Source organism: Thunnus maccoyii, chromosome 1 (assembly GCF_910596095.1).
Source record: "Thunnus maccoyii chromosome 1, fThuMac1.1, whole genome shotgun sequence".
NCBI lineage: Eukaryota > Metazoa > Chordata > Actinopteri > Scombriformes > Scombridae > Thunnus > Thunnus maccoyii.
In genome coordinates this window covers 15,313,555-15,325,838 of record NC_056533.1, presented here as the reverse complement: position 1 = coordinate 15,325,838, position 12,284 = coordinate 15,313,555, and the positions used below count along the sequence as shown (strand labels likewise).

Genomic DNA, 12,284 nt, shown 5'->3' with positions numbered 1-12,284 from the left:
GCATATATGTTTTAAATACCCAATGAAGGACAAGTGACAGTTTAAGACTCTAAATTACTGTACCTATTCTACTGCATATAGTCACAAGCAGCTCTCCCACTGTTTTGGAGTCGTCGACCATGATGGTTTTAACAGCCCCATCCAACATTTTGATTTTCTGGGGCCTCTGCTTCTTCTTGTATTCAAGGATGTCCTGCTCAGGAAAGAAAGCAACCGAGAACCAAAAAGAAGAATCAAAAAGACAGGAATTCAGGAATTAAATGAAAGAGAGATTGAGAGAGAGAGAGAGAGAGAGAGACAGAGAGAGAGAGAGAGACTGAAAGTAACCACTGAGAAAAATGATCAAATGCACCGAGGTTGCATGGTGAGAGGGGAGAATATAGGCCAGAAAACCTCATTTAACGGCTGCCTATCACAGCCCGCTGCTCCCTTCCAATCACAACAATGAGGAGAGATTTGGTTCAGAATAATTGGTCACAGTCATGCCTTCTACCTGGGTTGCCTTTGGTGGATTTGAAGAGGAGAAACCATTTAGAGCTGCAAAACTAAAAACCCACAGATGTATGGAGTTGGTAGAGCCTTTGGCAGCAGGGATCAGACACTTTGAAACAAGCTGGGAAAAAAAAAGTCTACAGATGGCTGAAAGCACATCTTTAAAACTCACTTTTAAGTTCTCATTTTCTAGACATCCACTTTTATCCTCTGCGTTTATTTTCTCTTTTTCTTCACTGTTTTTTACTCATTTGTACTCCTCCGTATGACTTGTCTATAATGTATATTGTACACTGTCTTTGTTCTGATGTATTCAAATAAAAAAAATATCATTATATTGCACTTGACCCCATCAATTAACACTGTGCTATTAGAACATCTGGATTCAAGCATGCTAGTTCTCAGGTTACTATACACATGATCTGGATATAAATGCAAATGTGCTCAGGATATGAACCTGAGAGTGTGTGTGTGTGTGTCTGTGTGTTTGTGTCAGTTGCGCACATTGAGCTCCAACGTGTGCTGTTGATGTGTTTGTCCGGGTCAATGTTATTCACACATCTCCCTCCAGGGTTTCAGTCACACATAGTTCTCGGTGTAACCCGGTGAGAGTGTGTGTGTGTGTGTGTGTATGTACGTTATTGTTATTCTTCAAGTGCTCACTTTAACCTTTGCCACACACTGCTCAGGATAAACACTCACTCCATGGTAACAGTCATAGAGTGTTTGATTGTCTATATAAATATATGTGTGTGTGTGTGTTTGTGTGTGTATATATTGTATGTGTGTGTTTGTGTGTGTTGGGTTCAACAGGTTTATATATTTACCCCGTTGCGGAGCATGTAGTAGTCCAGAGTCCTGCCAGACTCCAGCCAGATGCCTTTTCTGGGGTCTTCATCAGACAGAAACAGACCGTAGTCCGAAGCTGCAGCAGTGAGAAGAAACAGCAACATTTTAGAGACTATTGTGATGCAAGTTATTTTTTTATGCTGCTATCAGACTACATGGTATCAGCTCAATAATGGCCTGACCTGATAGACATGGGGTGCTGGGAAATAAGTGTCAGGTGCAACAATAGCTCATTTTACCCTGCGTAGTGTGTCGTAGTGGAGGACAAAAATGTTCCCATCTTCTTGCCTAATTTGACAACTTCTACGACATGTTCTACCCACAGGAGCACAGAACGCTCTTCATGCACATCTGTATACATGATGTTGCAACAAGGAGTCATATGGCAGGTTGTAAAAGACGGCATGATTGATATGGGCTCAACAGGTGGGCTGCCATGTCTGTCGGCCAAGTTGCAGCAAGAATCTGTGACTCCATGATGACCTAATCACAGACACAGTGGCCATCTCAGAAGGCAAAATTATCAGATAAGTATTGGGTCATGTTTGAATGTAAATGTAATGCTATATCTTACAAGATATATTAACCTTATAAGGGGTGAAACGGTTGTTATTTACTTAGCTTTCTTATTTATTTTTATAAATACTTTGTTGATGTCAATGTTGTTGACAATGATTTTTTAAAAATATGTATATAAATTATTTAGATGTATCTAAAAAGATAGAAAAGTAGCAAGAAAGTGAGGGAATTTGGAGGTAAGCGTTGTTTTGTTTTTTCCTGCCAAATTATGATTTTTATGTGCTTTTCAAACCTATATGATGGAAAAGTTATCATAAAAATATTCTTGGAAGAAAAAAAAAAGACAAAAGTGTTGAGTAGTCTGATTCTGGCATGAGTTTATCAGACAGAAAGGAAGGGAATCTGAGGAATCATGATAGTACTTGAATAGTAAATCTGCACACAGATTTTACTGTTCTTAAATCTATAATGTTTTGTTCCCATGTTGAAAGCACCACATCCATCCTCAAAACAGTTGAATTGACATATTAACGTGCCAAATGAGATTTGACTTGCACAATATTGACTTGAATACAGCTTTAAATTATTGTATTTAAACTATTTGAATTGTGACACCCAATATATTTTGGTCTGCTGTTCTCATCTTTGCCAGAGCTGTGACTCCATCTTTACCTTTGAAGACTCCTGACTGTTCAGTGCCAACAAGCTGCTTTATTCAGGCCACACCTATGTATGTGGCGCAATCTGAATGTCATTATTTTATCATTCTCACCCTGTCCGGTTTGAGCCTCAGGAACCCTCTCTCTGATGATCCTACAAGCATCGTAGATGGCTGTGGAGGGCTCAAACTGCATGGTCTTCACTACGTTGCATTGGCGAACGCAGATTTTCAGCGACAACACCACCATCTTGGCGGGCGGTGGGGGCGGGGGCTGCAGCTACACCTGCATACGGAAGCACAGAGAGGGAGAGGTTGGGTTTATTGCGTGGCACAAGTCCAGAAAATACAAAACTTGAGCACAGTGACAACACTCATTGACCATGATAAATGAGCCAGATGTCAGAGGAGAAGGAATTCTCTCACTTTTTACACTCATAGTTTAGATAACTATGATTTTGGAATGTGAATACTCTGGCATTACTGCTATGCTTGATATAACGGGTGACATCTTTTTTACTTTCCCACGAAACAAAAAAAAGAAAAAGAAAGCACAACCTAAAACTGGTTTTCACTTCACACGTCTACTTTCTTGTGGCTGTTGGGACACACACACACACACTTTGCCTTGCACTGTCGTAAACAATGAAATTTTATGAATGTGAAGAAAGTGTTAATTTATGCATAGTGAGGCCATTGTTATGCTTCAGACTACATTATCACATTTTTAAAAATCGGCCCATCTGGTCCTGGCTGGGGACAAAAACAATGTCTAAGAGAATATTTGGGCAGGAGAATTTAAAAGGTAAAATAAAGAAACAAAGCTACAACCACAACATCTAGAATTAAACAGGTAATCCTCCTCTTCTTTCATACACTGATAATAATATCCTGCTTGATCTACCTCAAAAAATGAAGGCAACTTTTTGTATCAGATTATCATGTTGCTCAAGCAAGACTAATCTTTGTATAAACTACTAAATTTTTTTTTTTAACGTAAAAAATAATTTTCAGGTCAACTTAATTTAAGCATTTCTCATTTGAGTGTATGATGTACTTAACTTTAAGAGTTTTAAATGATTATCTTTAATTGAAACCTACTTAATTTTGAAAATTTCCATATTAGTTACTTGAAGTGGGAACTACTTTGTTTTTCCAAAGACCCAATTTACATTTATATCTGCTCAGATTTATTTTTTTCCAGTGTATTAGGTGGGTCAAAAACCAACCACTAGAGCTGCAACGATTAAATCGTTTAGTTTCCAACTATTAATCGCCATTTTGATAATCGATAAATTGTTTTGAGTCCTTTTTAAGTAAAAAAAAGTCAAAATTCTCTGATTCAAGCTTCTAAAATGTGAATATTTTCTGTAAACTAAATATTTTTGGGTTGTGGACTGTTGGTCAGTGCAAAACAAGACATTTTCTGACGCCATCTTGGGCTTCGGGAAACGGTGATTGACACTTTTTCACCATTTTATAGACCAAACAATCAATTAATCGAGAAAATAATTGACAGATTAATCAATAATGAAAATAAATGTTAGTTGCAGTCCTGCCAACCACTGCTGAAAACATTACATTTCTAAAAACTTAGCTCTGTTTTCCTCTTGCTGTGACAAAGAACATCAAAATGAGCCCAAACAAACATCATCATCTTCACATATACAGAGGCAGCAAAGCAATTTCCAGCTTATTATCCTCCAAATGTAAAGTCAGCATGGGTCCAACTCTGTTAAACTACCAGCATGCCCCATATTCTCTTACTGCTTATAAAATCTACAGTTACATCACTAAAACACCCTGAACAACAGATTCAACAGAACCGCCACCATAACAATCTTTGAGTTAGTAAACCTGTGTTTTATATATATTACAGAAATCTATAATTTACCAAAGAAATGGCGAGAGCCAACACTGCTGTGATTCACAAAGATTAAATGCAGGAAGAAGGAGAAGAAAGCGGTGACCTCCCTAACAGAGCACCTCCTGTCTGGGTGCGATAGTAGCACAGTGCCCCTCTGTGTCCGGGGTCAAAGTTGAGAGGTCAGTCCTGGCCACGGCTGAAGTACACAGGCAGCCCCCCTCATCTTTCCCGCTGGCTTCTGACCCTGACTCACACACAGAGAATCTGGTTCCTATGTGAAATGTGTTCACACACTGGGGTGAAGGTGTTTGTCTGGCACACAACGTTGACACTCTGCTGCAGTATCCTGAGTCGAACCATGGTAATAATACAACTAGACGTTGTTTTACAACTAGACCTTGTTTAAAATATGTATGACAAGTTGCCAGAAGAGAATCTATCATGCTAATGTGCTGTTTTCTCTCAGTTTAGCATTTATTTGCACTATAAAACACTTCTTCTTTGAATATAAAATTAACAAACCAAACACATTTTAGGCAGCCTTCCAAAGAAGCAGGTCATCACCTTTTTTTCCTTTCAATTTCATTTCCAATAAAATAAAATTCGATCTTATTTTGGGCTTAATAGCTGCCTTCATTGATGCCATTCTTCTTAGTGCAGCCTGTAAATTTGTGGCAGTTATGGCTTTGGGCTCTGTCTCAGTCAGTCAAGTACCTCCGCAAACCTGTTGTTGATGGTGGTTGGACCGAAGCCAAGAACTTTTCCGACAATTGGCTCACAAAGACGATGTACAATATAATCACACACGCTGTCAGAGCCTGACAGAACGGCATCCTAAAACTGATATAACCTGCAATTCCCTTGATTTGCCAGCATGAAGAGGCCTCTCCTAAAGGCAGGATCATGACACCACAAAACTCTCAGCAGTGCCCTTAAAAGACCAAGTCCAAGAGCTAATTCAGTGAATGAAAGCAACAAAAGCGACTTTGTGGAAACACTGACGGGGCTGATGGTGATTTACAAGTACATGGACACATTTTTGGAATACTACAAATTCTATATCATTATATGAAGCCTCAGAGTTGGTATGTTATCTATTTGTCCTCCTCCTTTCCCATTACGATTAGATCACAGACTGGAGCCTCAGATATCTGTTTTTTTTGGTTTTTTTTACCTATGGGTGTTATTTTTTTTCGCCCCTGCAAACACACCATGCAGAACCATAGGAGGAATACTGTGCGATTCCTCTTTTAGACCGTAATCGCTGCATTTTCAGCCTCTATAAGCCTGAGGAATGGTCAGGCAAACAGCAGGAAGAAGTAAAGAGATAAGAGAGAGCGATGAGGACAGAGCATAATAAAGTAATAATATGTTGATGTGGTTATCAGTGGATCCACCAGCTGGACTACGGAGTGGGAACCAGACAGCTCATTTATGGCACTGAAATCTGCACTTTTGGATTTTTACAGTATTTTAATGGATTATTATCTTTTGATATGACTAATGGTTTTAATTACAGTCTACCGTGACAGTTCAAAATATATATAACCCCTCTTTTGCAAATCCACCCCCCCCCATCTTTTTTTCTTTCTGGGGCAGTTTCTACACACTGACTGTTGTATTTGTGATACTGGTATGTAAACCTGCTAATCAGATAAAGATGTGACCTGATCTGACGTGTGCTGAAAGGATGACAGCTGACTCACCATGCAGCTGTCCTAATGCTATGAGTCAAAATGTATGCTGTAAATATGTGCAGGCAGGATGTAGACAAAGATCATGTACAAGTCCTGTCATTGCTCTGTTCAGTCACATTTTGTTACCCATTGTGACCAAGTTAGAGCAAAGCAGCAACTACCAGGGCTTGAGGCTGAAGCCAAAGCAGAAGTACCTTAAAAGTACCACTGACGGCTGCTAGATGCTGGCTCCAATTGACTTCCCATTCAAAAGAAAAAAAACATCAACTTCTCTCTAGAATTAGTCAGTAACTTTTCTCAACAAGTCATTATGGTCACTAAATTCAGGCCCTCTGATAAATGTGCTGGAAATTATTGCTCTGTTAGTAAGATTTGAAGGCTTATAGTCACTTTGATATCTGCAGTGTGGGCATTGATTGACAGTTGTGATTGACAGTTTGCTCACCTGCTGCTTTCCCCAGCTGTGGGAACCACTGAGTACAGACTATTGTCGCAATATTTCTGTAAGTTTAATGTTACTTGATTATGATACCAGCCCTGTTGGAATAAAATCCTCTTAGCCTAATATGAAAAATGGTTATGTCAGACACTGTGGTTTTATTTATCCTTCCTTAAACCATGTTGAGCCCTGATGTGAATCCTCTGAATTATAATTTCTTTAAAGGCGCAGTGTGTAGAATTTAGTGGCATCTAGCAGAACTGACTTGGCAGAAATGGAATATAATATTCATAAGTATATTTAAATTAGTGTATAATCACCTGAGAATAAGAATCGTTGTGTTTTTGTTATGTCAGAATGAGCCCTTTATATCTACAGAGGGAGTGGGTCCTCTTCATGGATGTATTATAAGAGATGGATATTAAAAATGGCGCCCATTCAGTCCTGTAAAGAATTGCTCCACTGGTGCATATGCCAAAAAAGGTTTGCAGCTTCCAGGTTTGTTTCCACATTGTGCAGCCCACTGAATATGCGCAGTAGTGTTTCTCCCACTGGCCCCACCAACGAGTTCCTGCTCGGCCCATAGACTTTACATTGTGATGACGTCATTGATTTTTAAATCGCTTTTCTTGGCTCAAGGAAAGTTTTACAAATATAAAACTTCCATGGATCAAAAGTTCATAATAGAAAGAGTCATAATTGTTTGCAGTCTTCTACAATGGTGGTCTATGGGGAAAATACTTTTTGGGCTGCAGGAGGATTTTTCGCTGCAATACCGCAAGTGGCCACTGGGAAAAATTGGCTGCAAGGCTGAGCGGCAGCTCTTATTATACATCCATGGTCCTCTTCCACGGAGCCCGACATGTTGCACTGCCATGTTTCTACAGAAGCCCAGAACAGACAAACCAAACATTGGCTCTAGAGAGGGCCTTTTGCAGTTTTTGCAAGGCTGCCATAGGTTCTCCTTAACTTGTCCTACACTACTTGGAAGGGGAGGGGGAGGGGGGGAGGTATTCAGTTGGTTGCGGTCTACAACCTCACCACTAGATGCCACTAAATGCTACACACTGCACCTTTAACGTCACACAAACAAGGCATTTACAATAAGGAGTTATTAATTCCATAAACAAACATTGAAAATTACATTTTCAGCTTGTTTAACATCAAACTTTTTAACAGATTAAATACAAATCAAGCATAACAAATAATGAGCTTATTTGTTAGTCGGACACTCATATAAAAAACAAATGAAAGTAAATCCCTCCTTCATCCTGCATCAAGAAAAAAGCAGCGTCTCTGTCAAAGCTGGATTACCACCAAAGCATCCTATCATACATTTTCCTTTCCCTGTGATGAGAAAGGATTTGCTGAGATCAAATGTGATTGTACAGGCCCCAAAACACTTGAGTGCAACCAACTAATTAGGCTGCAGTGTGGGAATGTGACTCCGGTGTGCATGCAGCAGCGACAAAACCCCCTCAGTAATCATGTATGGTCCTAATGCAATTCAAAAGACACTGTCTGTTTAGAAAAAATAACCCTGATTTTTATTGTGAAAGGGAGTGTAAAATGTGTCAAAGGAATCACATTATAAATGTTTTCATTTATTAAGAGAGGATCTTTTCACAACAGTAATCACAAAACACTGGTACTGTTATTATCAGTGCACTAATACCATCTATTCCCAACTTGAGGGTCACAGGATACATCTATACAATTATGGACTGGATAGAAAAGAAAAAGAAAAAAAAAAAATCAGGATCAGGAAATGATGTTAATTTTTTATACTGTTCAATAATCTTTGGTCTTTTCTTGGGAAATATCATTATAATTATATATTATATATAATAATCATCTCTCTCTCCCTCTAGAAATATATGAAATTTAACAGTCTGAGAAGTGAAAATCACTCTTTGGTTGAAGCTCATACATATTAATGTAACCTGGACTGAGGGGTCATATGCACACATGGCTTCATTTTAAGGCAAAAAAAAAGTTGGGAACTATTGCTCTGCAATAAGCATCAGCATGATAAACCACTGTGAGTGAAAATAGTAGTTTCAAGAGAAACCACGACTTTGTTTGATAAATTTGTTAAAGATTTTGTCTGAATGACATATTGTTAGTCATACTCAAATCTTAATTAAAAAGGGAAAATGTGGAATGGAAAATGTATTTAACCCAATAACTCAATATATAAAACTCAGTTCCATTATCCAATCCTGGATTTGGCATTTTAAAATGAACAAAATAGGCTTAACAGCCATTTCAGGTCAATTAAGACTAATCAGTGAAACTATGGAATCAACTTATGATTGTACACTGCAAGGAACAAATAAAACCAGCAGAAATACTACATGAGAATAGTTGGCTGATGAATCATACAGTTGCAACTTGAGTGCCAGTTCACATTGACCATTGTTTTGCCTGCATGCTTTATTAAGAACAGAGATACCCTCCACAACATCAACAACCTTCTGCGGTCGTTTGTCATTTGAAACTAATGCAATTTTTACTCCTGAAATTAGAAGTTAAACAAAAGTAGACGCTTGAAGCAGACAGAAGGGACCGACTGGCCTCACACAGTGTTGCATGGGAACACACACACACAGAGACAGAGCACATACAAATCTATAGTCATTAATACACTGTACACTCCCACACTGTAATACATAAGCAGAAAGCATCCCTCCTCCTCCTCCTGACTTTAAACCCAACTGCACCAGTTACACCTACACTCCTTTGATCTACTGCAGGCTCGCATAACAAAGAATATTCAACAGTACCGCTCTGCTGTGAGCAACATTTTTCATGTAGTTCACACCAACGGCAGCAGTCATGCAGGGTGACTTTAATCTGAGCAGACTGGCCTTTTAAATGATTAGTTTTAGTATAAGTTGAATAATTGATGGGAATTAATAATAATTAATAAGAGATTACAATACCTGGTGACCAGGACTCATAAAATATGTGTTTATAAATGCTTCATGCTATGATAGAACATTTTTATTGTTACAAAAATTTGATTTATTTGCATCATTATTACTCATTACTCAATGTCCACTTACTAGCTGTTTCCTGAGCTTTCAACCACATCTCAAGAGTCTTCATCAACAGATGGAGTTACATGGGAGCTATCACATGATCAACATTCCACACTTAGGTCACATGGTGACAACTGAATCAGTAACCTCCGTGACAATTAAGCGATCCCCATCTGCTGATGAAGACCATGAGATGCAGTTGAGAGCTTGAGGAAAAGCTAGTTAGTCACTGCTGTACTGTAGGTTGTGGATTTTCAAAGTGAGGACTAAAGTAGCAGGGTCCCCAAATTCAGGAATAAATTCTTCACAGAATTGTGCTTAATTTAAAAAAAGATCATCAAACAATGACAAACCCCTGTCTTCCTACTGTTATTATGCCATCTGGTATTACTGTCATTAAAAAAAGAATCAGTCGGGGACAGTATGATCAAGCGTCTCAGAAGACAAACACCCAATGAAGAGCCCAAAGACGACAGTTCAGCTGCCGAATAAGAGGTAAAGTCAGCAATACGTTTCACTGCCGTATAAGTAGAGCTAACGAGTGTGTAGTCAACAGCATACAAGTAGCTGAGCCCTGGAGGTGGTTTTTACCCTCGTATCAAATTCGCTGCACAAAAAAAGCACACATCCAAGATCGACTTCTACCTGCTGCCAAAAACGCTGTGATGGTGAGGCTGCTAGGAAAGTTGATACAGTACTACTCTTCATCAACAGCGTAGCCAGGAGCACAAGTGAAGGGACCACCATTTGTCTCATTCTGAAGGAGGTCAGAAGCACTGAAGCAAGTCACTGATCTTATATTGATATGACAACAGTACTTTTTTTTTTCAAGACATAAACTTAAAAATAAAGTAAGCAGGAAAGTAGGAAATAAGCAGCTGAATACTGTGTGAAATCCTGATTTTACTCAGTTATGCTGAAGACACTGACTGTTAAGATTTAATTCAATACTTACAAGCAAACTAAACAAGATAAAAATACATCAAGCTAAGCACAAAGGTCAACAGATGTCAAACAATGTGAGCTGTAGATTTAGTGTTAGTTAAGCATTGAAGTTTTTGAGTCAGTAACTTTGACACAGATACAGACATCACACCAGAGGAGGACAGAGAGCAACTAGGAGCAAGAGGAAAGCAGGTTATATTTTACCAGTGAGCGCACACACCAAATTCAATTTCATTTGGGGAAAACTGCCGGCCTAAGAGTCACACAAAAGCTCATGAGATAAAAGGAAAATGAGACTGAGCACTGGAACATGTAGCTATTGTTCAATAGATCAATGAGGCAGAGCGATGCCTGCTGGGAATGCCCAGGCCCTGTTACAGTAACATGGCCTCTAATCCAATAATAGAACGGCCCACAAGTCAAACAGGCCAATCCTGGAGTTCTGGACCAGAGAACATATTCAATATTTGGCCTGAGCATGTCAGCAGCCTAGTTTCAACATCAGGGCCAAACTGGGCTAGCATGGGCATGATAATTAGTCTTAACTGCTTTCTTTGGTTTACCCTGGAGCAGCATTTCTGTGTTTAATTTAGCAACTAGTTGCCTCCAAAGATGTTAAACAAAACACATCGTTTTCTAATTTGCAGTTAAAAGCATATTGTTCCTGGCCTTAGGTGATGCCACTTGGCCTTGGATAGAGGAAAAAAAAAAAAAAAGCACATGTGGACACCGAACACAATATAGCCTTATCATATGACAGCGGCTTTCACTCTGACACCACACATGCCCTCGGGAGACGCACCGAGGACGAGGCCTGCTGGAAACTCAATCTTGTTCGTTTTCAAAATGAACACGAGTGCAGAGAAACTCCATCTCAAACGCTATATTACATGATAAAACCAACACCAAGACGCAAAGTTTATATTAGACTGTCTGCTACCAGAATCTGTGGAATGCAAAAACAACATATTTTCCTCTGGAACGCTGTTGTGACACAAGCTTTTTTTTTAATATTATTCCCGACTAACAAGTGCACGGGGGGGGGGGGACTAATTTGCTCCAGGAGCATGTCGCATATTACGATCCATCTATTTTATATGCACTGCCGCTGAATAATAATTAGGCTGTGCAATGCGCCACTTTTCCAGGCTTCATTGTTACCATCCTGAATGGGTCTAGTTGAGTCATTATGAGGGAAATCTGTTTCATAGGAACTGGTCGCACCGGCGTTTATGACCGCAAATATCACAACAGATTATATTCATTTCAGTCCCCTTTGTTGCTTTAGTTTTATTACACGTGAAGCCAGACAGTAAAGTTTCTTATCTTATCTTGAAACCACTCACAGAGAAAAGTTGTTAAAATAACATTAACCTGACTGCTTTCGGGCTTCTTCTATTGTTTCTCATCTTTATTGGCACTTTCAAGTGTTCTTGTGTATTTAATCAGTGTTTTCTCAACTGCACACCCTCCCACATATACACAGGGCTGGAAGTCTTTATTCTATAGTGAATCAGTTTCCAACTGTTAACCTATTTAATGCAATTTAAAAAAAAAAAAAAATACACTCTTAGCTGTGAATGAACCAGTGTTTGTCATCACAGCTGTCATATCCATGCAAAGACAGCGTAAACAAGACATTCGAGACTTGCTCTGACTACTCTTCAGGCAGAAATGGAACTGATCTAAAGCATACAGTCTTAGTCACACACGAGTGAGCCGGCACAGTTCAGAGTGAGGTCATGATCCGGCGGGCTGAATGGGGCAGCGATGG

The 12,284-nt window shown here is 39.2% G+C and overlaps 1 protein-coding gene across 4 annotated transcripts in view; it reads right to left on the bottom strand.

Annotated features, from left to right (window-relative positions):
- Positions 1 to 12,284, bottom strand: part of tln2a (talin 2a) — a 96,240-nt gene that overhangs the window by 51,410 nt on the left and 32,546 nt on the right. For all 4 annotated transcript variants that reach the window (XM_042406228.1, XM_042406256.1, XM_042406239.1 and 1 more), the window contains exons 3-5: positions 2,633 to 2,804; positions 1,320 to 1,417; positions 64 to 193 (exon numbers count right to left, since the gene is read on the bottom strand). In XM_042406228.1, the coding sequence (XP_042262162.1) occupies positions 64 to 193; positions 1,320 to 1,417; positions 2,633 to 2,768 (364 nt within the window). In that variant the 5' untranslated portion in view covers positions 2,769 to 2,804. The remainder of the gene's footprint in view (positions 1 to 63; positions 194 to 1,319; positions 1,418 to 2,632; positions 2,805 to 12,284) is intronic.